The 27,096-nt window shown below is 36.4% G+C and overlaps 1 protein-coding gene across 2 annotated transcripts in view; it reads left to right on the top strand.

The window, feature by feature from the left end:
• Positions 1 to 27,096, top strand: part of Nek1 (NIMA-related kinase 1) — a 100,334-nt gene that overhangs the window by 6,629 nt on the left and 66,609 nt on the right. For both annotated transcript variants that reach the window (XM_013026177.1, XM_013026170.1), the window contains exons 3-12: positions 2,087 to 2,235; positions 2,569 to 2,665; positions 4,877 to 4,974; positions 7,923 to 8,006; positions 9,927 to 9,994; positions 10,122 to 10,208; positions 11,047 to 11,101; positions 14,334 to 14,534; positions 18,293 to 18,353; positions 19,327 to 19,478. In XM_013026177.1, the coding sequence (XP_012881631.1) occupies positions 2,119 to 2,235; positions 2,569 to 2,665; positions 4,877 to 4,974; positions 7,923 to 8,006; positions 9,927 to 9,994; positions 10,122 to 10,208; positions 11,047 to 11,101; positions 14,334 to 14,534; positions 18,293 to 18,353; positions 19,327 to 19,478 (1,020 nt within the window). In that variant the 5' untranslated portion in view covers positions 2,087 to 2,118. The remainder of the gene's footprint in view (positions 1 to 2,086; positions 2,236 to 2,568; positions 2,666 to 4,876; positions 4,975 to 7,922; positions 8,007 to 9,926; positions 9,995 to 10,121; positions 10,209 to 11,046; positions 11,102 to 14,333; positions 14,535 to 18,292; positions 18,354 to 19,326; positions 19,479 to 27,096) is intronic.

Here is a 27,096-nt window from a genome sequence, read left to right as displayed (position 1 = left end):
AAATAAAATAAAATTAAAATTAAAATGTATAAAAAAAACCACAAATCAATAAAGTAGATATATAAAAAATGTAAAAAAAATATTTGGTGTTCTAAAACATTCTTTAAAAATTTTATTGTTATAATAAAGGTAATCTACAGAGGGGTTATGGTTACATAACTCAGGTAAAGTGTACATTCCTTGTTTTTTTGTTGTTGTTGTTTTTGTTTTGGTGCTTGAATTTGGGGCCTGGGTGCTGTCCTTCAGCTTTTTCACTCAAGGCTGGCGCTCTACCACTTGGAGCCACAGCACCACTTCTAGTTTTCTGGTGGTCAATTGGAGATAATAGTCTCATAGACTTTACTGCCTGAACTGGCTTCAAGCCACAGTCCTCAGATCTGAGCTTCCTGGGTAGCTAAGATTACAGGTATGAGCCACTGACACCCAGCAAGAGTACTTTTTTTTTTTTTTGGAAGCTAAAGTTTTTTTGGTATTTTTTCCTAGTTCTGCAATGAAACATGCTTATAAAGTCACTGCTAATTTTCTTTTTTTTTTTAAATTGTAAAGGTGATGTACAGAGGGGTTACAGTTACATAAGTAAGGTAATGAGTACAGTTCTTTTTGAGCAGTGTTATGCCCTCCCTCATATTCTCCTCCTGTCCCCCCATCCCCCGTCCCAGCTTCTCTCCCCCAAATTGTTTATTTCCAACATAGCGTCTAATGTATATCATGTAACATTGGTTTACCCTTTTTCCCTATGTTTCTGTGATTCCCCTTTCCTTCTGCAAATCAGATAAACTTATGTACAAACTTATACAAACAAGATAAAGGGTACAGATATGAAAAAGCCTAGAGCTCCCCTGTAACCCAGATATCCCACTCCTAGGCATTTACCCAAATGACCACAAACAAGACAACACTTAAGCTAACAGCACAACCATGTTCATTGCATAGCTAAGATATGGAACCAGCCCAGATACCACTCAGTAGGTGAATGGATCAAGAAAATGTGATACACACACAAACACACACACACACACACACACACACACACACACACACACACATATAATGGAATTCTGTTCTTCCATCAAAAAGAATGACATTGCCCCATTTGTAAGGAAATGGAAAGACTTGGAAAAAACTAAGTGAAGCAAGCATAAGAAACATAGGCTGCATGGTTTCTCTCATTTGTAATAACAAAATATGTCTAGGATATTCTTAGCAGAGAATCACAATAGCTCAATAGCTATGTGCATATGACCACATAAAATGATGCTTATCAAAACAAACTCCAAGAAATGGAAATGACTTTTTTACTGTTTGCAGTTCTTTCTTTTTTCCCCTTTGGTTATGCCCCATACCCTTTGTCTTATATATGAGTACATTTCTTTTTGGATAATGACACCCCTCCCATACCCACCCATAAGTCGTGTAGTTCATTTTCAACATAGTGTGCAGTGAGTACTATTGCTCCCTGTGTTCACCTTTTGTTCCTCCATTTCTCTGTCTTCCCTTACACTACCAAAGACATATAAACAAACAGAACAAAAAGGAAAGAAAAGCAACAAAAAAGAAAAAAACCTCTTGTTTTCATTTCCTGGAGTTCATGTTGAAAAATATTATTTTGTAAAATCAGATGCACATAGGCATTGTATCTTTCTGTTTCTTTCCCAAAACATTCTTATAGAATGGAAATGTCACTGGTTTGGGTTTCTCTATAAATATGTTTCATGAGTAGAATGAAATAGTTTAAACTTCTAAGTAAAGATGTTAAAATCCTTTTTAGTGCTGGTACAGGGGCTTGAATTCAGGACCTTGCACTCTTGTTTTTTGTTTTTGTTTTTTTTTCCACTCAAGGCAAACACTACTACATGAGCTACACCTTCACTTTCAGCTTTTTGCTGGGTAATTGAGATATGAGTCTGTTAGATTTAGCTTTCCAGGCTGACTTTGAATGACAATTCTTAGATCTCAGTCTCTTGAGTAGTTAGTAGTATCCTAGTAGAATTATAGGTATGAAACAACCCAGTGCCTTTTAATTAGAATTTGTATCAAACTTCCTGATTGCTATGAGACTTATCTTGATTAACTTTTTAATATCTAGCATAGGTATAAAAATGCCTTAAAAAAAGAAACATGGAGAAATATGTGAGACTACAAAAGATTGGAGAAGGTTCATTTGGTAAAGCAGTTCTTGTTAAATCTTCAGAGGATGGCAGACAGTATGTTATCAAGGAAATTAACATCTCAAAAGTAAGTATCTTTATAGTTTCATTACACAATGTTTCATACACAATTAGAGCTCTTTGGTAGAGCCCTAAAAACTATAGCAATGTATAGTAATGCACTGTGTGTATTCTTTCAGAGCTTTTCTGATATATATGTTTTTTGTAGTTAGAAAGATCTACCTACTATTCTTGAATGTAGATTAGATATATTTTTGCTTATAGCGTCATCACTTTTAATTTCTTCCTAGTTTTTGTCATTTGAACTATATAACTACCATATTTAATCACTTTATTAATGATAGACTTAGGACTTTCTGTCAGTTAAATTCATTGTATCCTTTTTTTCCTCCCATTCAAGATGTCAAGTAAAGAAAGGGAAGAATCAAGGAGGGAAGTTGCAGTGTTGGCAAACATGAAGCACCCAAATATTGTCCAGTACAGAGAATCATTTGAAGGTCAGATTAACATTCTCAAGCAAGTTCAAGATAAGCCCTAAGCCACTTGTAATTTGGGGATATTTTCTTTGTAAAGAATTACTTTGTGGGGCTGGGAAGGTGGCTCAGTGGTAGAGCGCTTGCCTTGCATGCCTGAGGCCCTGGGTTCGATTCCTCAGCACCACATAAGAAAAAAGAAAAAAAAAACTGGAAGTGGTGCTGTGGCTCAAGTGGTAGAACGCTAGCCTTGAGCTGAAGAGCTGAGGGACAGCGCCCAGGCCCAGAGTTCAGGCCCCATGACCGGACCCAAAAAAAAAAAAGAATTACTTTGTGAATGCATTTTTAGATTATTGCTGAACCTCCATACTGCTATCTTTAGTGGTTTTACTAGTTACATTCTACTAACAGTTTATGAGGGTTTCTTTCTCCTCTATATCCTTGCCACCCTTTGTTGCTGATAAAAACAAACCCACTTAACCTGTCAGTCATTAATGCTGTTCATTAAAATGCAAAGAGAACTGTAGTTAAGAGCTGGTTTAGGAATAGTAAAGCACTGCAGGTATTATCATGCAAATTGAACTTGAATTTTTTTTTCTGTGAAAACTGATATGGGGGTTTTGATGCACATTGCATTGAATCCATAGATTGCTTTCAGCAGTATGGCCATTTTTATGTATTGTTTTTGCCAATCCATGAACTTGAGAGATCTTTCCGTCTTCTGGTGTCTTCTTTAAGCTTACATAATTTTCATTGTAAAGGTCTTTCACCACCTTGGTTAAGCTTATACCTAGATTTTTTGTTTTATTTTGTTGTGATGGAATTGTTTTCCTGACTTGCTTTGATTTTTCACTCAGCTTGTTTATTGCATAGAAAAGCTACTGATTTTTGTATATTGATCTTATATGCTACTACATTGCCAAGTGTTTATTTCTAGTAGAGTTTTGGTGCAAACTTTAGGGTCTTTAAAGTATAGAATCATATCATAGAATTATATAATTTGATGTCTTCCTTTTATTTGGATACTTTCCTTTGAATTTTTATAAATTTCTTTCTCTTGCCTTTTTGCTCTGGTTAGCGATTCCTGTACTATTGAATAAGAGTGGGCAGAGTGACTGTTCCCAATAGCAAAGTTATGGAAATAGCCCAGATGCTCAATAAAATAAATGAGTCCTACACACAATGGAATTTTACACAGTCATTAGACTATTACATCATTTTCAGGGAAAAGGATAGACCTAGAACAAATCATGTTAAGTGAGTTAAGCCATGCTCAGAGAGACATATCCAGAAGGTAGATCTAAAATACCTGATAAAGTATACAGGACTCTAGGTATTCACACACAGTAAAACCAAAGGAGGGTACTCTTAGGGGAGGAACACAAAGGTACACACTTTGGCTGTTAAACTCATAAGATTCAGAAACACAATGATGGGAGGAATGCTGCTCCAAAATAAAGTAAATCTGTTCACCAAGTAGTCAGCTAACCAACCACACCTAAATGATGTACATTATGTCCAGAATCCAGATTCTGGGGCATCCTTGTACCACTCCAGAGACTTTGGACATCTACTTCCGCACTGGAGTGATTGGTTGTCCTCCTGTGATTAGCTGAGTAACACCTCCATATTGGCCTTTTTCTTTAGAACATTTATCATAAAGGATGTTGAATTTTGCCAAAGACTTTTTCTGCTTTAATCGAGATGATTGTATGAATTTTGTCCCTGATATTATTTATTTCTGTGCTGTTTTACATTTAATAGGTGAAACCATTGTACATAGTTCATCCTTTAATAAACTGAACCATCCTTGCATGTTTCATTCTTGAACTTTGACTTTAATGTTTTGTTGAATTGTTTGAAAATACTTAATTGAGAAATTATGCATCTATGTTCATTAAACAGATTGGTTTGTAATTCTCTAGTTTGGGAATGAGGGTAATACTGACTAAATAAAATGAATTTGATAACGTTCTCTTATTTATATTTCCTGAGTAGCTGGGATGACAGGTACAGGCCATCATGCTTAGCTTTTTCTTTAATTGGTTGAGGTGGAGTTGCTTGTAACCTAGGTCATTGTACAGTATACTTTGATTTTGTGCTCCAATTCTTTGAGTATACTTCTGCTTTTATTTGTCTAGCTGCTGCTTTTTAGTGTAGCTTTAAGTACCTTTAATTAACTGTACACTTGATAAAGCTTTAAAAGAAATATAATATAGTGTTTATATTTTGTAGAAAATGGCTCTCTTTACATAGTAATGGATTACTGTGAAGGAGGAGACCTGTTCAAACGAATAAATGCTCAGAAGGGCTTATTTTTCCAAGAAGATCAGGTAAGTTAGCATGTAGGAGCTTAATTTTTACTACATTATCAAGAAGTAATTAAAAAGTCTGATTATGTATGTTATCTGGCTACAAATCTTAATTGTAAATACTAGAGCGATCTGGTATCATATTCAATATATTGGTCACTTTCTAATTCACTGCAACCTTTGGTCAGCTTCTTTAGCGCATTTCCGGTCTGTAATAATATATTGCTACCTGTGTAATTAAGTGTTATATTCTATGTGTATATTTTATACATACATATAGCTCTGTATAGAAATTACAGATAGTTAATCTGTATGGTATCAGTGCTTCCAGACTTATGTTCCCCAAACGTAGTCTTGCCAAGTAACTCCAGCTCTGGAGGTTAGCAGCTTTTGAATAGCAACTTTATTAAATTTAGCCCCAGCATGAACATGTGTATACACACACACATACACACACACAAATATAGCGAACAGAAGGAAAACAGGGATAGCTTATTACTTTTTTTTTTAAATTTTATTTGTGAACATACTGTACAGAGGAGTTACAATTACATGGGCAGGATAATGCGTACATTTCTTACCAAGCATTGCAGCCTCCTCCTTTGGTTTACCCTTCACATCCCTTCCCAGCCTCCCCCCCCCCCATCCCGCACCGACGTTGTAAAGCTCGTTTTGGACATGACAACTTGTACTTCTCATTGTTGCAACAGGTCCACCTGTATCCTTAAACAACTGGTTTTTCCCCATCTCCTCCACAAGTTATACTGACATCAAATATAGTGAAAGCAGGGGTTATACTGTGGGGGAGGGACATACAAAGCAACAAAGAGATAATCTTATAAATGCGTTAGAAACACATGCATGAAAGAAAAAAACATTAAAATACACATCTAACGGTTCATTTTCCTGACATCACATTATCTGACCTTTTCCGCTTGACTCAAGCTTATTACTTTTTATTCCACCTTTTGCAAATCCACTTTCTTTTTTTTTTTTAATTTTTTATTGTAAAGATACTATACAGAGGGTTACAGTTACATGAGTGAGGTAATGAATACACTTCCTCTTGAACATTGTTAGCCCCTCCATTGTTTTCCCCCTACCATCCCCTCCCTCCCTCCCTTCCCCGAAGTTCTTTTTTTTCTTGATTGTGATTAAGTGATTACATAATTTCTAAGTCACAAGTTCATTCTAACTTTCCTGGAGCAAATTGTCTATCACAGTCTGTAATATATAACAGTGATCACATGTTATACACCATACATGTGATCAGCAGCATGGGGATATTTAGTAGTGGTTCAACCAGATGAGCAGGAGTTCTTTGTTTCTTAAGTCCTGTTGGTTTTGTCGTATCACCTAACATTTCGGTTTTATCATCCACTTATCAGGGAGACCATGTACCGTTTGTCTCTTCGCTCTTGGCTTACCTCGCTCAACATGATTCCTTCTAGCTCCATCCATTTCCCTGCAAATGCCATTATTTTGTCATTTCTAATGGCTGCATAATATTCCATTGTGTATAGATACCACAATTTTTGGATCCATTCATCTGTGGTGGGGCATCTGGGTTGTTTCCATATCCTAGCTATTGTGAACAGTGCTGCAATAAACATGGAGGTGCACGTGTCCTTGTATATTGGTTTCTGTTGTTCAGGGTAGATGCCTAGAAGTGGTATGACTGGGTCGTAAGGGAGGTCAATCTTTAGCTTTCTAAGGACCCTCCAGACTGCTTTCCAAAGTGGTTGTATAAGTGTACATTCCCACCAGCAGTGTAATAGGGTTCCTCTTTCTCCACATCCCCTCCAGCATTTGTCGTTGGCTGATTTGTGGATGTGGGACATTCTGACTGGGGTAAGGTGGTATCTCAGGGTTGTCTTTATTTGCATTTCCTTCACCACCAGGGATGATGAACATTTCCTCATGTGTTTCTTTGCCATTTTTATTTCTTCATTTGAGAAGTCCCTCTTTAGTTCCCTTGCCCATTTAGTAATTGGTTTGTTAGGTTTGGGAGGGATTAGTTTCTTGAGTTCCCTGTATATACAGGATGTTAACCCCTTGTCTGATATATTGCTGGTAAATATTTTTTCCCAATTAGTTGGTTGTCTTTCTAGCTTAGTTGCAATAGATTTAGCTGTGCAGAAGCTTTTTATTTTAAGGTAGTCCCATTTGTCGAGTCTCTCTCCAACTTGTTGTGACCCTGGGACTCTGTTCAGGAAGTGCAAATCCACTTTCTTGAGATAAACCTTGTGTACTGGTTGTTTCCCTACCTATTCCTTTTTTCCTTCCTACATGCATGTGCACATAGACACACATACACATATACAGAATGCAGCTGTATGGGATAAGCATATATTTAAAAAAACAGGAGTATATACTATAGTATTCTGCAACGTTTTTGTTCAACTAATATGCACAAATACACATAGAAGTGATTCTTTTTGTTGGCTGCCTGTATATACTCTCATATTGAATCAATCCTCCTAATGGATATTTGTGTTGTTTATTGTTTCTGATCTGACCAATTGTGCTACAGCAAACATCCTTGTATACCCACCTTAATATTTCTGGTATTATGTTTGTAGAATAAATTTGAAGCCAAAATTGATGCTTTCAGTTTATATGAATTTTAAAATGTATATATATTTTAAACTAGTTTAAATGCCCTCTACTTGGAATTATTTTGGTGTTAGGCATGAGGTAGAATTTAAGGTTACTTCCAAGTGGCCAGTTCCTGAGAAGGTGTTTATTTGTAGTGAACACAGGGAAGCATAGGTCAGGCCTGCTTTCCAAATTTCTACTCATGTGATTTTTATTTTTACTGAAAAAAAGCCGAATTTAAAAATGAACAAGTTATACACTATCAAATATTACAAGGTATAAATTGCCTCTTCAAGTTTCTTTTCATACTTTTTGACTTAAGCAATATTTCAGAGCGTTTCTGAAATTTTTTTATTTGATTTTCTCCCTAGATTTTGGACTGGTTTGTTCAGATATGTTTGGCCCTGAAACATGTACATGATAGGAAAATTCTTCATCGAGATATAAAATCACAGGTTTGTTCTTTCTGTCACTAATAACTTGTCAGTGGATAAAGACATGGAGCCATGTTGTCTGGAGCCACAGCTTTTGGGCCGAAAGCAGTGTATGAGGAATTGTCTATCTTTTCTTTCCTTGGTCCCCCTTGACCCAGATCTTAGAATCTTCTTTATGCACTGTGTGTTAGATCTCTGCTTAGTTTTGTTTTGTTTTTTGGTTTTTGTTGTTGTTGTTTTCTTTTGGTCATGGGACTTGAACCTGGATGCTGTCCTTGAGCTCTTTTGCTCAAGGCTAGTACTCTACCACTTTAAGCCACAGTGCCACTTCCAGTTTTCTGGTGGTTAATTGGATATAAGAGTCTCACAGATTTCTCTGCCCCAGCTGGCTTTGAACCGTGATCCTCTCAGCCTCCTTAGTAACTAGGATTACAGGCGTGAGCCACCAGTGCCCAGCTTCTTACTCTTTTTTTTTTTTGGCGGGGGTCCATTCGGGGGGCCTGAACTCTGGGCCTGGGCGCTGTCCCTCAGCTCTTTTAGCTCAAGGCTAGCGATCTACCACTTGAGCCACAGCGCCACTTCTGGCTTTTTTCTTTTTGCTTATGTGGTGCTGGGGAATCGAACCCAGGGCCTCATGCATGCAAGGCAAGCGCTCTACCCACTGAGCCACCTCCCCAGCTCCCTTACTCTTTTTTTTTTTTAATATTTTTTATTGTAAAGTTACTGTATAGAGATGTTACAGTTATATGAGTAAGGAAATGAGTACATTTCCTAATGAGCATTGTTATCCCCACCTTTGTTTTTCCCCTACTATTCCTTCCTATCTTCCCAACTCCTCCCTCTCTCCCATGGTATAACCCCTGTTGTCACTGTATTTGGTTCTGGTGCTCTGCATCTTGTATATACATTTTTCTAATTTGGAGAGGGGAAGGGAAATAAAATGCTGGAACAAGGATACAGGTTGATCCATTGTAACAATGAGATATACAAGACATTATGTTGAAAACGGCTTCTTACTTTTTATAGTCCCCCCCTAACTCCCTCCTTCTGATGGAGCAAATCCCATTGTGTAGTGTCTTAATTCCAGAACACTTTAGGCACTTCAGAGAGAAACTACATATATTTATTGATTCCTCTTCCACCAAGACTGTGATAGCCACTAATCCACTTCTAGACATTTTATTTAAATGGAACTAACATAGTAGATGCCTTTCTCCTAATTTAAACTTTCTGTTGTTGAATTGTAAGAGTTCCTTTTCTAGATATGTGTCATTTCAGATACATGCTATGCCGCAATACACAGTATTGTGTAGATAACCTATTTTTTTTTTGTTTTTTGTTTTTGAGTATCCTGGGCTTGAACCCTGGGCCTGAGCACTGTCCCTGACCTCTTCAGCTCAAGGCAAGAATTCTACTACTTGAGCCACAGCACCACTTCCAATTTTCTGATGGTTAATTGAATATAAGAGTCTCACGGACTTTCTTGCCTGTGTTGGCTTTGAACCATGGTCCTCAGATCTCAGCTTCCTGAGTAGCTAGGATTAGAGGTGTGAGCTACCAGTGCCCGGCCCTATTTGTTTTCTTGATGGTGCATCAAAGGTGATACACATTTTTTATTTGGATGAAGTTCAGTTTAATTTTTTGTTTATTTTGTTCATTTGAGCTTTTGGTATCATGTCTAAGAAACCATTGTTTCTATCAAGGGTGTGAAAATTTCCTCCTAGATTTTATTCTGAGAGTTCTATGGTTTTAGGTTTTACATTTAGGTTTAGAATCCATTTTGAGTTTATTTCTGCATGTGGTATGAGATAGGAAACTACATTTATTTTCTTGTACTTGTAATCTCAATGTTTTTTAACTAGACTTTGAATAAATATATTGTTGGCTCATACAGGTAAGACTGTAGCAATATTTGTGGGATTTTTTTCCTATCTTTTGCAGAACATATTTCTAACCAAAGATGGTACGATACAACTTGGAGATTTTGGAATTGCTAGAGTTCTTAATAGGTAACATACTTATCTTGAAGTTTATTTTGATATAATTTCTTCACTGAAATTTCAATTCATCATGTTTGTGATAATTTATTGCTTATTTTCTTATATGAAGTTTGTTAATAATTTGTTGTTGTTTTAGTACTGTAGAGCTGGCTCGAACTTGTATAGGAACCCCATACTACTTGTCACCTGAAATCTGTGAAAACAAGCCTTATAACAATAAAAGGTACTTAAAAAGACATTCATTATATGATATATTTCATTGAACTGTTCCATTATGTTTAACTTTGAGAATACTATTATAAAATCAGCAATGTACGTGTTCATAAAGATTATTTTTTTGGTATCTTACTGAAGAAGATATAGGAAGAATTCCATTATTTACAATTCCATTGTAATTGGAAGCAGAGTACTTTCTTTTGTCTTTCCCTTTGAACTGGTCACTTCCTACTGAATTGCAGCTAGTATTTATTGAACACATACTGTATACCAGACACTGTGAAGTGCTTTCCAAACATATATTTTAACACTGAGCTCCACTACAACTAAGATGCTGTAAAACAGAAGAATGCGAAAGCCTGCCATTGAATTCCAGTGACCCTTTATGTTGTCTTCCTCCTTCAGATGAAAAAATTTCAACAAAGTACCTTTGTTAGTTGCTGCTGATATAGTTCTTTCTTTTGTAAATTTGTATTTTTCATAGTAATGTGAGACCATATTTTCCTTGTATATATTTTAAAATGCCAGAATTTTTTGCAAATTGTTGAATAAAGCAAGTTGAATTTTGCCAAACAAAACCAAATAAATGGAATAGATATGAATTTCCTTTACCACTTATATTCAGATATTAAATTTGTTAAATGAAATTTTAAACTAACTGCTTAGGCAACTTATTTTCTAATTTTGAGCAGCTATTGTTGTCATTTAGTGATTGTTAAAGAAAATGCTTTACAGACCACATATTTTTCCAATGCATTTCTGTGCCACTTATGTTTCCTTTAAATGAAAATATTTAAAGTATATTCTGATGGTGAAAATAAAACTCTCATTTTTGTCTTCTTTAGTGACATTTGGGCTCTGGGGTGTGTCCTTTATGAGATGTGTACACTTAAACATGCAGTAAGTAAAAGTTTCTGGAATATATTTTAATTACATCATCTTTCAGATGATTCTTTTGGACTAGAAATTTTTCTCTTAGTTTTTAAATTACTTTAAATTTACTTTCTGAAATGTATATCCAAATTGATTTACTCCTAGCATGTTTGCATGTTACATATTTGATGTTATAGTTCATACTTTATTAAAGTATTTCTATTGATAGAAACACAAACTTGCTCTTTTCCTTGGTGTCAGTTGAAGGGCTTGAACTCAGGGCCTGCTGATATTCCTTAGCTTTTTTGCTCAAGGCTAGTGTCCCTACCACTTGAGCCACAGCTCCACTTCTCGCTTTTTGGTGGGGAATTGGAGAGGAGTCTCATGGATTTTCCTGACTGGGCTAGCTTCGAACTCAGGTCTCAGCCTCCTGAATACCTAGGATTATAGGTGTGAGCTACCAGCATCTGTTGTTGCTTTCCTCTTAATGTAAATCCATCTTTGAATTTTCTTTTAGCAGGTTATCTCAAAATACCCAAGTTAAGCTGATCACGGTGATACATGCCTTTAAACCCAGCACTTAGGAGTGTGAGATAGCAGATCTTGAGTTCAAAGCCAGCCTGGGCTTCATAGTGAGACTGTCTCAAAAATAACAAAAAATAAACCTTACATTTTTTTTTAAATTTGGAATTGAAAATTATTTATGGAAGTTTGTTCAATATGCTCAAATGATTTTTTTTTTGCCAGTCCTGGGGCTTGAACTCAGGGCCTGGGATCTGTCCCTGAACGTCTTTTGCTCAAGGCTAGCACTCTACCACTAGAGCCACAGCACCACTTCCAGCTTTTTCTGTGTATGTGGTACTGAGGAATCGAACCCAGGGCCCCATGCATGCAAGGCAAGCACTCTACCACTGAGCCACCTTCCCAGCCCTCAAATGAATTTTATCAATTTAAGTGCTTCTTAGACTATAATTTTAACTCTTTTTTTATTGTTTTATTTTTGAGACTTTTTTAAATAGCATGAAACATAACAAAGGAGAATTTTTGTCCTGAGTAGTCTTAATTACTTTTCATTTTAAAGTCTCTTCTTAAATTTTTTTTCCACTGACTGACAAAATATTTTCATTACACACAATTTCAGAAAATACATACATTTATAAATAAGTAACTAAATATAATGAACAGTTCTTCCAACCAGCAGTAACAACCTATAGTATTTGTTATTTTCCTCTAAGTTTTGTTATAGATTAATTTATAAAATGAATTCTGGATTATTTCTTCCCATTAGTTTGATTATACTGTCTATGTAGTTTTATAGCTTGTTTATTGCTTGATAATATTTGGAGTGTACCTTTCTTTGAATTTCTTTTTAATGGCTACATACACTTTGGTATTGTCTTAAATTTTATTTTTCTTAAGAAAAACAAGTTGCTGAAGCGATACAGAATTGTGGTTATCAGATAGATATATTTGTATTTAAAGAAATTTGTCCATTTTCTGTGACAGTAATTTTGGGGTTAAACCACTGTTTATTTAGGTAAATCTTATACTGATCATGTCTGCCGATATAGCCTCTATATTTTGGAATCAGTTACTCTTTTTTCTTTCTTTCTTTTTTTTTTTTGTTTTGTTTGTATGTAGCCCAGGCTGGCCTTAAAAATCACCATCTTCCTTCCTTAGTCTTCTAAGTGCTGGGATTACAGGTGAGATGCCTGGCCTTGGAATTTACTAAGTAATGAAACTGAGCACCTCATAAAACTAAATAGTTCCTCACCTTTGTCCATGAAGTGCTTGTCAGTTGAAAGATAAAGGAATTAGAGAAAAATATCTTTTCTTCTTTTCATGACTAAGATTCCTTTTTAGGAGCACAGATATTTTTATAAGAATAAATTTATTTAAATTTTTATAAGCTGAATGATATTTTTAAATGTTCTAGGTGAACTTTTATAATAGGTGGTATAATCGTTGATGTCTAATTGATAGCTCATTTTGTTTATTTGATGTTTATATTAAGAATATATTCATGTTAGCCATATACTGGTGGCTCAGGCCTATAATCCTAGCTAATAGGAGGCTGAGATCTGAGGATCATGGTTGGAAGATATCCAGACAGGAAAGTCTATATGATTCTTATTTCTAAGTAACCACGAAAAAGCCAGAAGTGGAGCTGAAGCTCAATTGATTGAGTGCCAGTTTCATGTGAAAATAAAGATGAGGGACAGCACTCAGGTCCTGAATTTTATCCCTAGTATAGGTACAAAACACACACACACACACACACAGATAAAAAAACCCAACTGTTAACGTTAGCATAAAACCATCTTTAAATTATCTCACCTCTACATTCTTTTTATAGGAGTAGTTATATTGTATTTAATCCTAAAACATATATTAGTATTATTAAACATATAGAGCTATTAATATAGCTTATATTCCCTTTGGGAATATTTGCAACATTGTTTATTCTATAGCTGTAAACAGCATTACACACAAAAAATAATAACAGTGATCCTGGTACTGATGGCTCATGCTTGTAATCCTAGCTACTCAGGCTGAAATCTGAGGATTTGGCTTTGAAGACAATCCAGGCAGACTATTATCTCCAATTAACCAGCAAATATTTAAAAAGTTTTAAAACACTAACTCTACTTAAGTAGTAGAGTGCCGACCTTTAGTCAGGAGGACAAGCCCCTGAGTTCAAACCCCAGTACTAGCAATAATAAATAAATAAATAGATTAATTAATAATAAGAAACATTGTCTAGCAGGAAAAAAATTGTAGTATATTTATTTAATATATTTTTCCAAATGCTGTAGTTCTATAATTTCTTATTCTAATCATTATAACAGATTTAAAGGAAGTCATGTCCTAAGTGCAGGTCTTCTGTTTTTTAATCCCTTCTGTGGTTCTTTGGCCCTGGTTTTGCTACCTGTAAGGTAAAACTTCATGAACACTCAATTATTATCATGGTTTATGAAATACTTACTATATTTAATACCTGTATCATCTCTTGACATGTTGAATATGTAAAAATGAGTCATGTGTGTTATAATGGTTATTTTTGAGGAGTGATATCCTCTCTGAAGTACATTTATAGATAACTAAGGAAAGTTTGCTTTAGAGAGCATATGTTCATAATTTGGAAGAGGGTTGTATTTCTATTCTATATTAATAGGAAAAGAACTATTTGTCATTGCTAATATCCCCACTTTCAGGCTTTATGTACTTCCTATGTATTGATTTGTTTTCTGGCTTTTAGTTTGAAGCTGGCAATATGAAGAACCTCGTCCTGAAGATAATATCTGGATCTTTTCCACCAGTGTCTTCACATTATTCCTATGATCTCCGCAATTTGCTTTCTCAGTTATTTAAGAGAAATCCTAAGGATAGACCATCAGTCAACTCCATATTGGAGAAAGGTTTTATAGCCAAACGTATTGAAAGATTTCTCTCACCTCAGGTATGTTTTGTAAATTTTATCTTTAAAATTAAATTAGTACTTAAGACATGTATTCCAATTTTGTGGCAAGCATATGTGAATTCTGGAGATTAGACTCACTTTCCAGCCCGTGTGGTCACCACTGTCCTCACTTGTGGGAAGTAGGAGCATGAATGTGAGGTGATTATGAGAATTTTTTGAAAGTAATAACGCATGTAAAGTGCTTAATGTCAAGCATGAAAATGTTCAAGTAGTCAGGTGGAGGGGCTCACCTCTGTAATCCTACCTATTCAGAAAGCTGTGATTGGAAGATCGGTTCAAGGCCTGGCTGGGCAAAATGTTTTTAAGACCCCATCTTAGTAAGAAAACTTAGTATAATGATTCATGCTTGTCCTTCCACTGCCTAGAAAAGCAAAAAGGAAGATCACAGTCCAGACTAGCCCAGTCAGAAAATGCAGCACTGTATTCAACAATAATGGAAGCAAAAAGCATTGGGTGTGGCTTAAGTGATAGAGTGCTTGCCTATGAAGTTCAAGCCTTAGTAACTCAAAAAAACCTTGACATTTGAAATATTCAATATTCAGCATAGTTTATGCTACAAATATCAACATAATTTTAATGATTATATTTACAGAATATGTTCAGAAACTTGTGATTATTTGTATTTACATATATGTGTATGCTATATATGTATATATACATACATATACACATGTATATATACACATGTCTATATGATAATACACATATAGTAATGTATACGTACATAATATGCATGTAATATATGCACACATATACTTATAAATACTTATATAAATATAATATTTATATGTATAAGTATATGTGTAGTATATGTGCAATTATCTCCTACTTTTTCCTCAAATACAGGTGTATAACAGATATGTTGGTTTGATTTAATTTTGTGTGTGGAAGTATACTATTGTTTAAATGTAGGGTTTAAATATAGGGCTTCATGATTGACAGGCACATTTACCATGATTGTGAGCCATACCTCTAACCCTTTCTGCTTAAGTTATTTTTCAGATTGAGTCTTGTTTATTTGTTTGTTGTTTTTACTGAGACTTGTCTGGACTGGAATCCTCCTTTTTATACTTTCTACATAGTATGGATGACAAACTTAAGCTGCCACACACCCAGCTCATTGGTTGAGATGGAGTTTGGATTTCTCAGTCTTCCCAATATCCATATCTCTGTAGCTAGAATTATAGGCATGGACCACCATACCTAAAATGAGTTGAGTTAAAATTTAATTGGGCAAGGTTTATAAATCTACGCCAAATCAACTGACATCAATTATTTACAAATATTTGACCACCTGAAATTGGAGTTGTTTTACTTCTCATTTTTAATGTACCCTTTATTAACTTAAATAATTGCCATTGAACTTTCCTACAAATAACATAATATAGTTAAAGTCATAACTGTATTACTTATATATCCTTCTGGTTTAATAGAACATTTCTGTGAACAAATACTTCTTAGCAACCATAGAGTTAGATTTAACTTAATACCAAAAGACTGTGTTAGTAATAAGAAAGCGTATTAAAATTCAGAGGTTAAAGGTTACTTGTATAGAATGTAGCAACAATTTCTGAAATGTGGTGTCTTATAAGACTTCTTTGTTAAAAATAATGTTTGCAAGGGCAGTTTCTTTGGCAACTACTATGATGCAAACAATAACTTCATTTAACTTTGCTGAAGTTCTACCTCCCACCCCTTGTGCAAGCAGCTAGGATACACAGTCTTAAGGCAAAAGCACTGGAATTCAGACAGCTAGCAATGAGAGGGAAAACACTAAAGCCTAAAATATGCAAAAATGTATTTATTTAGAGCCAGCATCAAGCCTCAAATTCATGATCCTGCTGCCTTAGCTTCCTGAAGACTGGAATTACAGAATAATTTTTATTTTTAATACCTAAATTTTCTCAGCACCATTAGGAAAATGCTTTCAAGTCTAGTTCTCGATCCTGTCTGGCAACTTCTTGGGTGTAGGTTGACAAATCAAGGCTGAGCTCTGATTCCTTAGAAGTATTGATGTTGTCTATCAGAATATTTTGTGATGATGACAGTGGCTTGTGTCTGTACTGTATAGCACTGTGTCCTCTAGCCACAGTGGCTGAACACTTGAGATGTGATGAGCAACTGACATTTAATTTTAGTTATTTTAAACTTCTAATTTTAAGATATGGGTTTGAACTCAGTGCCTCAAGTTCTAGACAAGTGCTTTGTCACTTAAGCTACATGACCCAACTCTTTTTAGCTTTATTTTTCAGATACAGTCTCAGGCTTTTCCCCAAGGGCAGGTACCTTGGATTATAAGCATGCACTACCATGCCTGGCTTTTATCATAAATCTTAATGCATATAGTTTTATATGGACAGTGGCTCTTATTTTGGATAGACCAGCCTAGAAATTCATGTAACTTTGGGGTTGTAAGTACCTACCCATCTCTCAGTCCACATAACAAAAGGATGACTTTTGTTTTGAAAGAAATGATTCAGTTTGGAGATAATTCTGACGATCACTATTTCTAAAAAATAAGTGGGGTTGGGGAGTGGGAGTAGGTGTGCTCAGGAGAGAAAACACATTCACATCCCTGCTCTGGATTACCTTTGAGAAGACTTGCACCTATATTTATACTGTGTGTAGTGGTTCTCAAAATGTAGCACACAGCATAGTCTCCTAGAGGACTTTACTAGGGCCAGCCTGACAATTTGCATCTTTATTAAGGCTAGCTGATACTGATACTGTTGGTTTGAGATTAGTGTTGTAGTAGATTCTTCGTGGGAAAGAGGTATTTCAAGTGGTGGCTTTTTGCCCATGGAGCAGTTTGAGCTGCTGAGCTATCGGAATAGCTTACAGGAATATGCTCTGTACTGGCCCTCAGTTCTATTGAAAATGGGAAAATCCTTTTGCTTTTTCCTTTCCAACTCAGTAAAGGTTAAGTTGACTTAACTCCGTTGGTATCATAGTTTGACACTGAAAAGATGGAGTAAGAAGAAAAAATTATATGCAACTTATTTTTGTTTCTCAGAATCTATAGACACTGAGGAATAAACAAAGGGGTATTTGAAACACTGTTAAAAAGTCTTGAATTGGGGCTGGGAAGATGGCTCAGTTGATAGAGTGCTTGCCTGGCACGCATGAAGCCCTGGGTTCGATTCCTCAGCCCCACATAAGCAGTAAAAGCCAGAAGTGGTGCTATGGCTAGGTGGTAGAGCACTAGCCTTGAGCTGAAGAGCTTAGGGACAGCACCTAAGCCCAGAGTTCAGGCCCCACGACCACCACCACCAACAACAAAAATCTTTAATTATGTAAGAATATCCAACTGGAGGCATGACTCAATGGTGGTACACCTGTCTAGCTAATGTGAGGTCCTGCATTCAAACCCTAGGACCACCAAAAATATATATCTAATAACATGTTTATGAGTAACCTTGTAGGAAATGCTAACATGATTCAGATAATGAAGTTTTGAAGTAAATGAGGGGTTGAGGGGTTTGGTGCACATAGAAAATGAGATTATACATTAGTTTAATTACAGAAGAAAATCTGATGGGGAAGGAATAAATTGGTAAGATTGCGAGGAAGTTAGTATGAGACAGACTTGCTGAATGGAGTACTTGATTTTAATTTATACAGTATATCTTGCAGCATAATTGTGACAGAAAAGGTAAAATATATAGTGACTAGTGAATAGGATGTTTTTTATTCAGGAAATTTAATGTTTTTTTCTAACTTTTTTCTCTCAACCTAAGCTCATCGCAGAAGAATTTTGTCTAAAAACATTTTCAAAATGTGGAGCACAGCCTGCACCAGGTAAATGAAATGTAAACAGGAGGCATTTCATCTGTTGACAATACTCACACCTAACTGTACTGGAAACATGGATGGAAGGATGGAGTGAAAGACAGATGATTGTAGGCTAAATATAACCTAGAGGGAGTCTCCTTTTAAAGTTGTTTTATGATAATATATACTGGATTTTGATAAATTACTAATGAAATTTCTGTTTCTTGTCTGTCTTAAGTGAAATTCTATATCATTATTAAATACTGAGTTGATTCATTTTTTTTCCTAAGGTGCTAGAGTTGGCACTCAGGTTTTTCAGTAGCTAGTCAGGAGCTCTACTACTTGGACCACACCCTCAGTCTTCTTATCTGGTATTTTGAACATTGCCAGAGAATGTTGTAAAATGTCCAGTTATATGTAAATCATTATGTAGTATTTTTTGTGTTTAGAAACAATTTATATTCTAAAAATGTTTCAAGTAAATTATGAGGTCAAATATATTATTAAGGATGGGATACACATACACACACACACACACACACACACACACACAAACACATATATAATTTTGTGTATGTACCAGTTCTAAAGCTTAGATTTGGGACCTCACGTACTCATTTAGCTTTTTCTCTTAATGGTGGTGTTCAAACATTTGATCCAGACCTTTGCTAACTCCACTTTTGGCTCTTTGCTGGTTAATTGGGTGGAGATAAGAGTATAACAGGTTTTTCTGCATGCGCAGGCTTTGAACGGGGTCCTTAGCAGGCATGAGGCTGGCTCCAGCTGCACATGATTTTTATATGAAAAACATCAATATCTTTAAAGGATGAGATAACTTTAGCGTAACATATTTGAGTTAGTGAGAAATGTTAAGGAATGGATAAGATACTTGATGAAAGTTTTATATCCTATCAGTCGTTATGAGAATGTTTTTAGTTTTCAAATAAAAAATTTAATAAAAGAAACTCTTAGAAAAATTTGTTTTTGTCTTTTTATGTAGCTAAGAGACCAGCTTCAGGACAAAGCTTGGTTTCTGTTGTGCCAGCACAGAAAATCACAAAGCCTGCTGCTAAATATGGAGTACCTTTAACATATAAGAAATATGGAGAGAAAAAATTACCTGAAAAAAAACCACTCCAAAAACATAAACAGGTATGATGTTGTTGCAAACTGTAAGTTGTATCAAATTCAATTCAACCTCATTTTATTGTTCAGTTGAATTATCTTTGTATAAGATTTTTAAAGTTGTTACTAAAGAATATTGCTCTACTTCAGTCATGTACTGTTCTCTAGTTTTTGAAGTGGTACAGTCTTACATAATCATATGGAAGCATTTAAGTAAACATATTACATAAATGATTGGTACAACAAAAAAGTAATGTCCTAAGTAGACGTACTTGATCATGTGCTTAAAGAATACCTGAGATACACTTGGTAAAATCCTGAGAAATTTTTGTATTTGGGAAATGACAAATAAATAAAATCATAGCGCTGAAAGGAAAGATCATATAAGCCCATCATGTTTCATGTGAAAAAATGAGGCCTGAAGCCAGGTTCTGGTAGCTCACACATGTAATCTTAGGTACCCAGGAGGCTGAGATCTGAGGATCGTGGTTCTAAGACAGTCCTGGCAGGAAAGTCCATGAGACTTTTATCTCCATTTAACTACCAGAAAACCAGAAGTGGAGCTGTGGCTCAAAAGTGGTAGAGCACTAACTAGCCTTGAGCAGAAAAGCTCAGGGACAACTCCCAAGCCCTGAGTTCAAGATCTGCAGCCAACAACAACAACAAAAAGAAGCCTGTAGCATTTAAGTGTCTTAAGAACACACAGTGTTAGTTGCTGGGAATTTGACATTTGCTCTGTGTCAGTATTTGCATGCTTCAGTATATAGGACCAGTTTCATTCTGGCCTACAGGTGTACAGGTATGCACCTTAGATACTTAGGTACACACACACCATATCACACACATATTTTATATATAATATACACATAATATGTATACATATATACTGCTATTAAGATAAACTTCACAGTCGGGATGATCAGTTAGTTTGGCTAAAAATTTATCATAAAATAAGTTGGGTGCCAGTGGCTCATACCTGTAATCTTAGTTACTCAGGAAGCTGAGGTCTGAGGATCAGGGTTCAAAGCCAGCCCAGGCAGAAAACTCCATGAGACTCTTATCTCCAATAAACTACTCAGAAAAAAATGAAGTGGCACTGTGGCTCAAATGGTAGAGCACTAGCCTTGAGCACAAAGAGGCTCAGGGACAGTGCCCAGGCCTAGAGTTCAAGCCCCAGGACCAGCAAAAACAAAAAAAATAGTATAAAATAATTTTAAATGATTACTGTGAATCAGTCTTCAGATATGTTATATAAGTTAGCATGGAGTCAGAGACAAACTACACAAAATTTGAATGGGGAAAATTTAATGTAAATTATGACTATTTGCCCAGTGCCAGTGGCTTACGCCTTTAATCCTAGCTACCCAGGAGGCTGACATCTGAAGATCATGGTTCAAAGCCAGCCTGGGCAAGAAAGTCCGTGAGATTCTTATCTCCAATAAATCACTCAGAAAACCAGAAGTGGCGCTGTGGCTCAAGTGGTAGAGGGCTAGCCTTGAGCTGAAGAGCTGAGGGACAGCGCCCAGGCCCAGAGTTCAAGCCCCATGACCAAAAAAAAAGTGTGTGTGTGTGTGTGTGTGTGTGTGTGTGTATGAGAGACTATTTATGGAATTAGCCGTTAAATAGTAAAAGAGAATACAAATGGCAGATACAGAGAAAAGCTGTTCATATTAGTGCCTAGAGATCAAAGTAGCTAGAGAACAACAAAGTTTTTCCACAGTGAACTGCCTGGGATGCAGGTAGAACTTACTTGGTGTTGCTGAGCATCTTGGAAAGCAGGCAGGGATGGCAGCCTGGGCACCAGCAGAACCATGTGGGTAGCGCCCCTGGGGTGCTGCTGAAGCTCCGGGGAAAGCTGGAGAGTACTGTGAGAACTCTCCTGCAAGCTGCCTCCTGCAGTGCCGCCCTGTGGCCATCCCACTCACTGCAGCAACAGAGACAGGAAGCGCTAATCAGGAGCAGCTCTGTCCTCTGCAGTGTCGGTCCATCATCTGCAGCAAAGAAGTGCTCAGCGCTGGGAACATGGCTCAAGTTGTAGAGTGCCTACCGGGCATAACTACCCACCAAGTGCAAGTCCCTGACTTCAAACCTCAGTACCACACAAACAAAAAAAACAAAAGCAAAAAGGAAAACTTACCAAGTCAGCTCTAGTAGCATAGGCAGGAAAATGTAACTGGAACCAGCTTTATCTTCTATTTATCATTGTTTATTGGTATTACATTTTACTTAGCCTACATGGACCAGTGGTATTGCATCCTTTTTCTCTTTTTGGTCGCCGCAAGAAACCCAGGACTCCAGGTTTTCCCTTGTTACTTAGTTACTAAAATCCTGTAAGAAAGACTGACCATACCCTAATATTCCTCTCCTCCCTGAACAGTAGCTTAGCCTCTTGGGCCACATTGACTCATGATATATTATTGGCAAAAACCCCTTATATAATTACTAGATAAAGATGATCTTCACCTGCTTTAGTCTACAACTTGGCTTCTTCCTGAACTCACATTCTGTAACTCCCTCCCGTGGTAGCTGTTTTCTCTTTAATCCCTCAGTACCTTTGGGTCTAGAGGTAAGATAAAGGAGATGTTTGCCATCTTAATGCCAGACTCTCCTTGCTCTAACCCAAGCCCACCCCCACTTCCTGCTTTGATGTTCTTGCTACCATATTGTATAACCTGCTATCATTTTGTATCAGGGTTTTCTATAGATACTCATGTAAAAAAAATTAAACATTTGACTCACTAACATTCTTCCCATTGTTAAAATTCTAGGTGATTTAAATATCCAGAAAGATAAAACTTCCTATGCCCTTTATTTTCTTGTTCATTCTTTTTCAATTATCTTGATTCCCACCTGACCTTAAAATTTCATCTATAATTGTGCTATTAAGTTTGCCATTATCGGTAATAGCAACGTTTCTGAAGTTTCATTCATAAGCATCTCATTCTCTGACACTGCTTCCTGTTTCTTGCTTATTCCTCTAGGAGTCTGTCAAAAACTTCTTTGTCACATTTGGATGCTTGACTCCTACTAGTTTTTCAGTATCTCTCTCCTTGTTATTATGTTCCTTATCTGGCTCAAATTCTCTATTCACTCATAATTTCCCTTATTCCTCTCTCCCACTATTCTGCCGGTAATAGCACTAGATTTATATCCAACAATGGCTGCCCTGTGGTAGGTCTTTAGCCCATTTGCTCTCCCACTTTCTAGATGATTAATTTTCTTCTTCACAGGACTACTGCTTGCTTCCTACCTCAGTAAGAAAATAGAATCTGGAAGAAACTTTTCCCACTATCACGTCTACCATCCTGTTTGCAAATATTTCACTTTGCTTACTCTTACTTGGGATGACCTTCAGTTCCCACCTAAAGTCATCTCTATCATTTATGTACTGTTTCCTTTCCTGCTTACTTAAGGAAGCTTTGACTCCCTTGGTTACCTCCTCCATTAAACATTTTCTTAAAGCCAAAGTACTCTTTCAGATCTTCCTCTTGTCTCATTGACTGCTTCTGTTTCCTTTACAAGATCCACCTCATTTTCCAGACTTCTAAATGCTGAAGTTTAGGACACAGTCCTTGAACATTTTCTCACCTACACTTCCTCAAAGTAAACATCTAGACATTGACTTCCAAACCTGTCTTCAGGTTAGACTCCGTATTTGAACTCCAGACTTAACATCTCGACCTAGATTGGGACTCTGCTAAATCACCAATTACTGACTCTTTCTAATACTCACTTCTCTTTTTGGATGTGTTCGTTCTTGGTTCTAGTCAGTTATGGGGCTTGAACTTAAGGCCTAGGCTCTGTCCCTGAGATCTTTCACTCTAGGCTAGCACTCTACTACTTCGAATCACATTGCCACTTTCAGTTTTTGATTGGTTAATTGGAGATAAGAGTCTCATGAGGACTTTTCTGCCCAGTCTGGCTTTGAACTATGATCCTCAGATCTCAGCTTCCTGAGTTTTGTTCATATGTACCCTTTTCTCCTTTTGAATGTTCTTTTCTTTGAAATTTCTCTGTAGAGTCACAATGCTACTCTCCTGTGTCTGTGTGTAAACTCTTGGTAGATAGAATGAAGGACACTTATACCTTCAATCTTAGAGTCCAACCATGGGGATAAAGGCTTGAAAAAGAAGTGATGGGGGTGGGAGATGGGGTGGGGAGCAAGCTATGTGTAGTGAGTGTTCACACATTTCTCCTTGACTAACAAATACCATGTTGGGCCTTGCCACACTGCACATAGTGGCATAGTATAGATATACTATGAGGTCCCAGTGACTGAGGACAGGTAGGAACACCTCAAATACTTTTTTTTTTCCACATAGACCTTATTTCCTAATTATCCTCCTACTCTCAGGGTCTGGCATTAAGATGGCAAACTTCTTCATCAAAGTAATTTGTTCCTTATCAGAACTCCTAGTGTTATTTTATTAGAATGCCATTTCTCTGAAGTGAGGAACCATGTATTACACATCTTTGCACAAAGAAAATGCTAATAAGTCTCATTTTTAACAAATGAGTAAAATGATTGAGAAAAGGAATTCCAGTCATCAAAGCAACAGTATCTTTTATATTTTAATTGTACTAACTTGGGTAAAATGCCAGATACAAGCTAAGGGAGAACCATCAGGCCAGTGTCTTGTGATGTTTATTGGTTAGTTTTGGCAGTACAAGGGTTTAAACTCAGCGCTCTCATTATTGAGATACCTTCTCTCTCCAGTTAGAATGGCTATAATCAAGAACTCTAATAACAACAGATGCTGAAGGGGATGTGGACAGAAGGGAACCTTACTTCATTGTTGGTGGTAGTGTAAACTTGTTCAACCACTTTGGAAAGTAGTATGGAGGTTCCTCAAAAGACTCCACATAGAGCTCCCCTATGACCCAGCAATCCAACTTTTGGGCATTTACCCAAATGATCACAAACAAGACCACACTAAAGCTACCAGCACAACTATGTTTATTGCATAGCTAAGATATGGAACCAACCCAGATGCCCCTCAGTAGATGAATAGATCAAGAAAATGTGGTATATATACACAGTGGAATTCTATGCCTCCATCAGAAAGAATGACATGCCCCATTTGTTAGGAAATGGAAAGACTTGCAGATAAGTTGATATTAGGGAAATGAACCCTAAGATATGTATTCGATGTTTTTTCTTTCATGCCATTGTTTATAACACATTTATAAGATTATTTCTTTGTTGCTTTGTATGTCCCTTCCCCACAGTATAACCCCTGCTTTCACTGTATTTGATGTTATTATAATTTGTGGAGGGGAAGGGAAAAAACAAATCATTTAAATAGGGATACAGGTGGACCCATTGCAACAATGATATGTACAAGTCGTTATGTCAAAACGAACTTTACAACTTGGGGGGAGGGAAGAGTTGGGGGGGGTTGAAAGAGGATGGGATGGGAAGGGGAAACAAAGGAGGAGGCTACAATTCTTGATAAGAAATGTACTCATTATCTTGTCCATGTAATTGTAACCCCTCTGTACAGTATTTTCACAATAAAAAATTTTTTTTAAAAGAAATGGAAAGACTTGGAAAAAATTATGTTAAGTGAAGTAAGCCAGGCCCAAAGAAACATAGGTCCCATGGTTTCCCTTATTTGCAATAACTAGTATGTGTCTGAGACAACAGAAGTGGTTAGATAAGATGATGTTAGGCGAAATGAACCCCAAGATAAGGACACAAGTGTTTTCTTCTTTCTTGCTATATTTATAAGGTGATTGTTTTGTTGCTTTGTATGTCCCTCCCCCATGGTATAACCTCTGTTTTCACTGTATTTGATGTTGTTATAATTTAGGGAGGGTAAGGGAAAAAACAAATTGTTTAAATAGGGATACCGGTGGACCCATTGCAATAATGAAATATTCAAAATGCTATGTTGAAAAAGGAACTTTACAACTTTGGGTGGGAGTGTAGTCATGGAGATGGGAGAACAGGGATGGTATAGAGGAAAAACAAAGGAGGAGGCAACAATGCTTGATAAGAAATGTACTCATTACCTTGCTTATGTAATTGTAACCCCTCTGTGCGGTTTTTTTTATTTTCACAATAAAAAACATTAAAAAAAACCCAAAACAACAAAAATCATGGCAAGTATAAAGCATCTTTTATGTTTAAATTCACAGTGATTTGTTAAAACTTAAAAATTCCAAGCTTGAAAATGAGAAATGTATAGGAAAAATGATAACCAGTAATGGCAACAGTTTATTATATTTTATTTGTGTGTAAATTTAAGCTAACATGTATTAAGTTACTATTCAACGTATCAAAAATATTTGCTTGTGATAAGACTTTGCTCTATTTCATATAAAGTGTTGTTGAAATAGAGGAATAATTATTGAGCCACTAGAGGGCACTCCATGAACACATTTTTAATATTTAGGGGTATTTTTGTAGTGTTTGTCTTGTTTTGTTTTTTGTTTTTGTTTGTTGGTTTTGGCCTGTCCTGGGGCTTGAACTCAGCTTGGGCACTGTCCCTCAGTTTTATGCTCTACCACTTGATCCACAACTCCACTTCCAGCTTTTTTGGTGGTTAATTGGCGATAAGAATCTCACGGACTTTTCTACCCAGACTTGGCTTCAAACCATAATCCTTACATCTCAGCTTCTTGAGTAGCTGGCACTCAGCAGCATGTTTTCTTTAGTATAGAAATAATGTTCTAAAAATATTATGTGCTATCAGAAGAATGACTTAGATTTTTATTTCAGAAATATTTGAATATCATATATGTAAGGCAATAGAGAAGACCAAAAGATGAGTATAATCTTTGCCTCCATGTAATTTATCCCAAGTATGTAGTTGTCTTGGTCTTCTGTTGTCCTACACTTGATGCTGTCATGTAATCTAAAAGCTAGTCATTTACTATCAGGTTTTTGTATTATTCAAATTAATAATTTTTTTTCTGCTTATGTGATGCTGAGGAATTGAACCCAGGGTCTCATGCATGCAAGGCAAGCGCTCTACCACTGAGCCACCTTCCCAGCCCTAATTTTTTGTTTTGAGACAATGATTCTATATGTAGCCAAGAGTGACCTTGAACTCAAAATCCTGCTTTAGCCCTTGGAAAACTTGGGCTGCAGGTGTGCCATCATGCCCTACAGTGATAATACTTTTTTAATTATTTGGTATTGTGGGGCACAAATCTTTTTTTTTTCTTTTTTGCCAGTCCTTGAACTCAGGGCCTAGGCACTATCCCTGAGCTTCTTTTACTCAAGGCTAGCACTCTTCCACTTGAGCCACAGCGCCACTTCTGGCTTTTTCTGTGTATGTGGTACTGAGGAATCGAACTCAGGGGTTTATGCATGCTAGGCAAGCGCTCTGCCGCTCATTGAACTACCTTCCCAGCCCAGACAACTCTTGAGACAGATGCTAGATTGGTTACATAATAGTTAAGCAATGGCGCTTGTTAGAATGTATAATGTAGGGGTCTGTGATCCAGAGATGATTATTCATCAACTCTTGGGGCTATGCATTTCCTAAAAACAGACTTATTCAGAAATAATCTACATACTTTACAACTCATACATTAACAATTGCAATTAATGGTTCATAATATAGATCCAGTACTGTGGTAACTGTCTCCACATACTCATCATCCCAAAAAGAAATTAGTTCTAAATGTGGACATG

Source organism: Dipodomys ordii, unplaced genomic scaffold (genome assembly GCF_000151885.1).
Source record: "Dipodomys ordii isolate 6190 unplaced genomic scaffold, Dord_2.0 Scaffold4, whole genome shotgun sequence".
Taxonomy (NCBI): domain Eukaryota; kingdom Metazoa; phylum Chordata; class Mammalia; order Rodentia; family Heteromyidae; genus Dipodomys; species Dipodomys ordii.
This window is presented reverse-complemented; position numbering and strand designations above follow the sequence as displayed.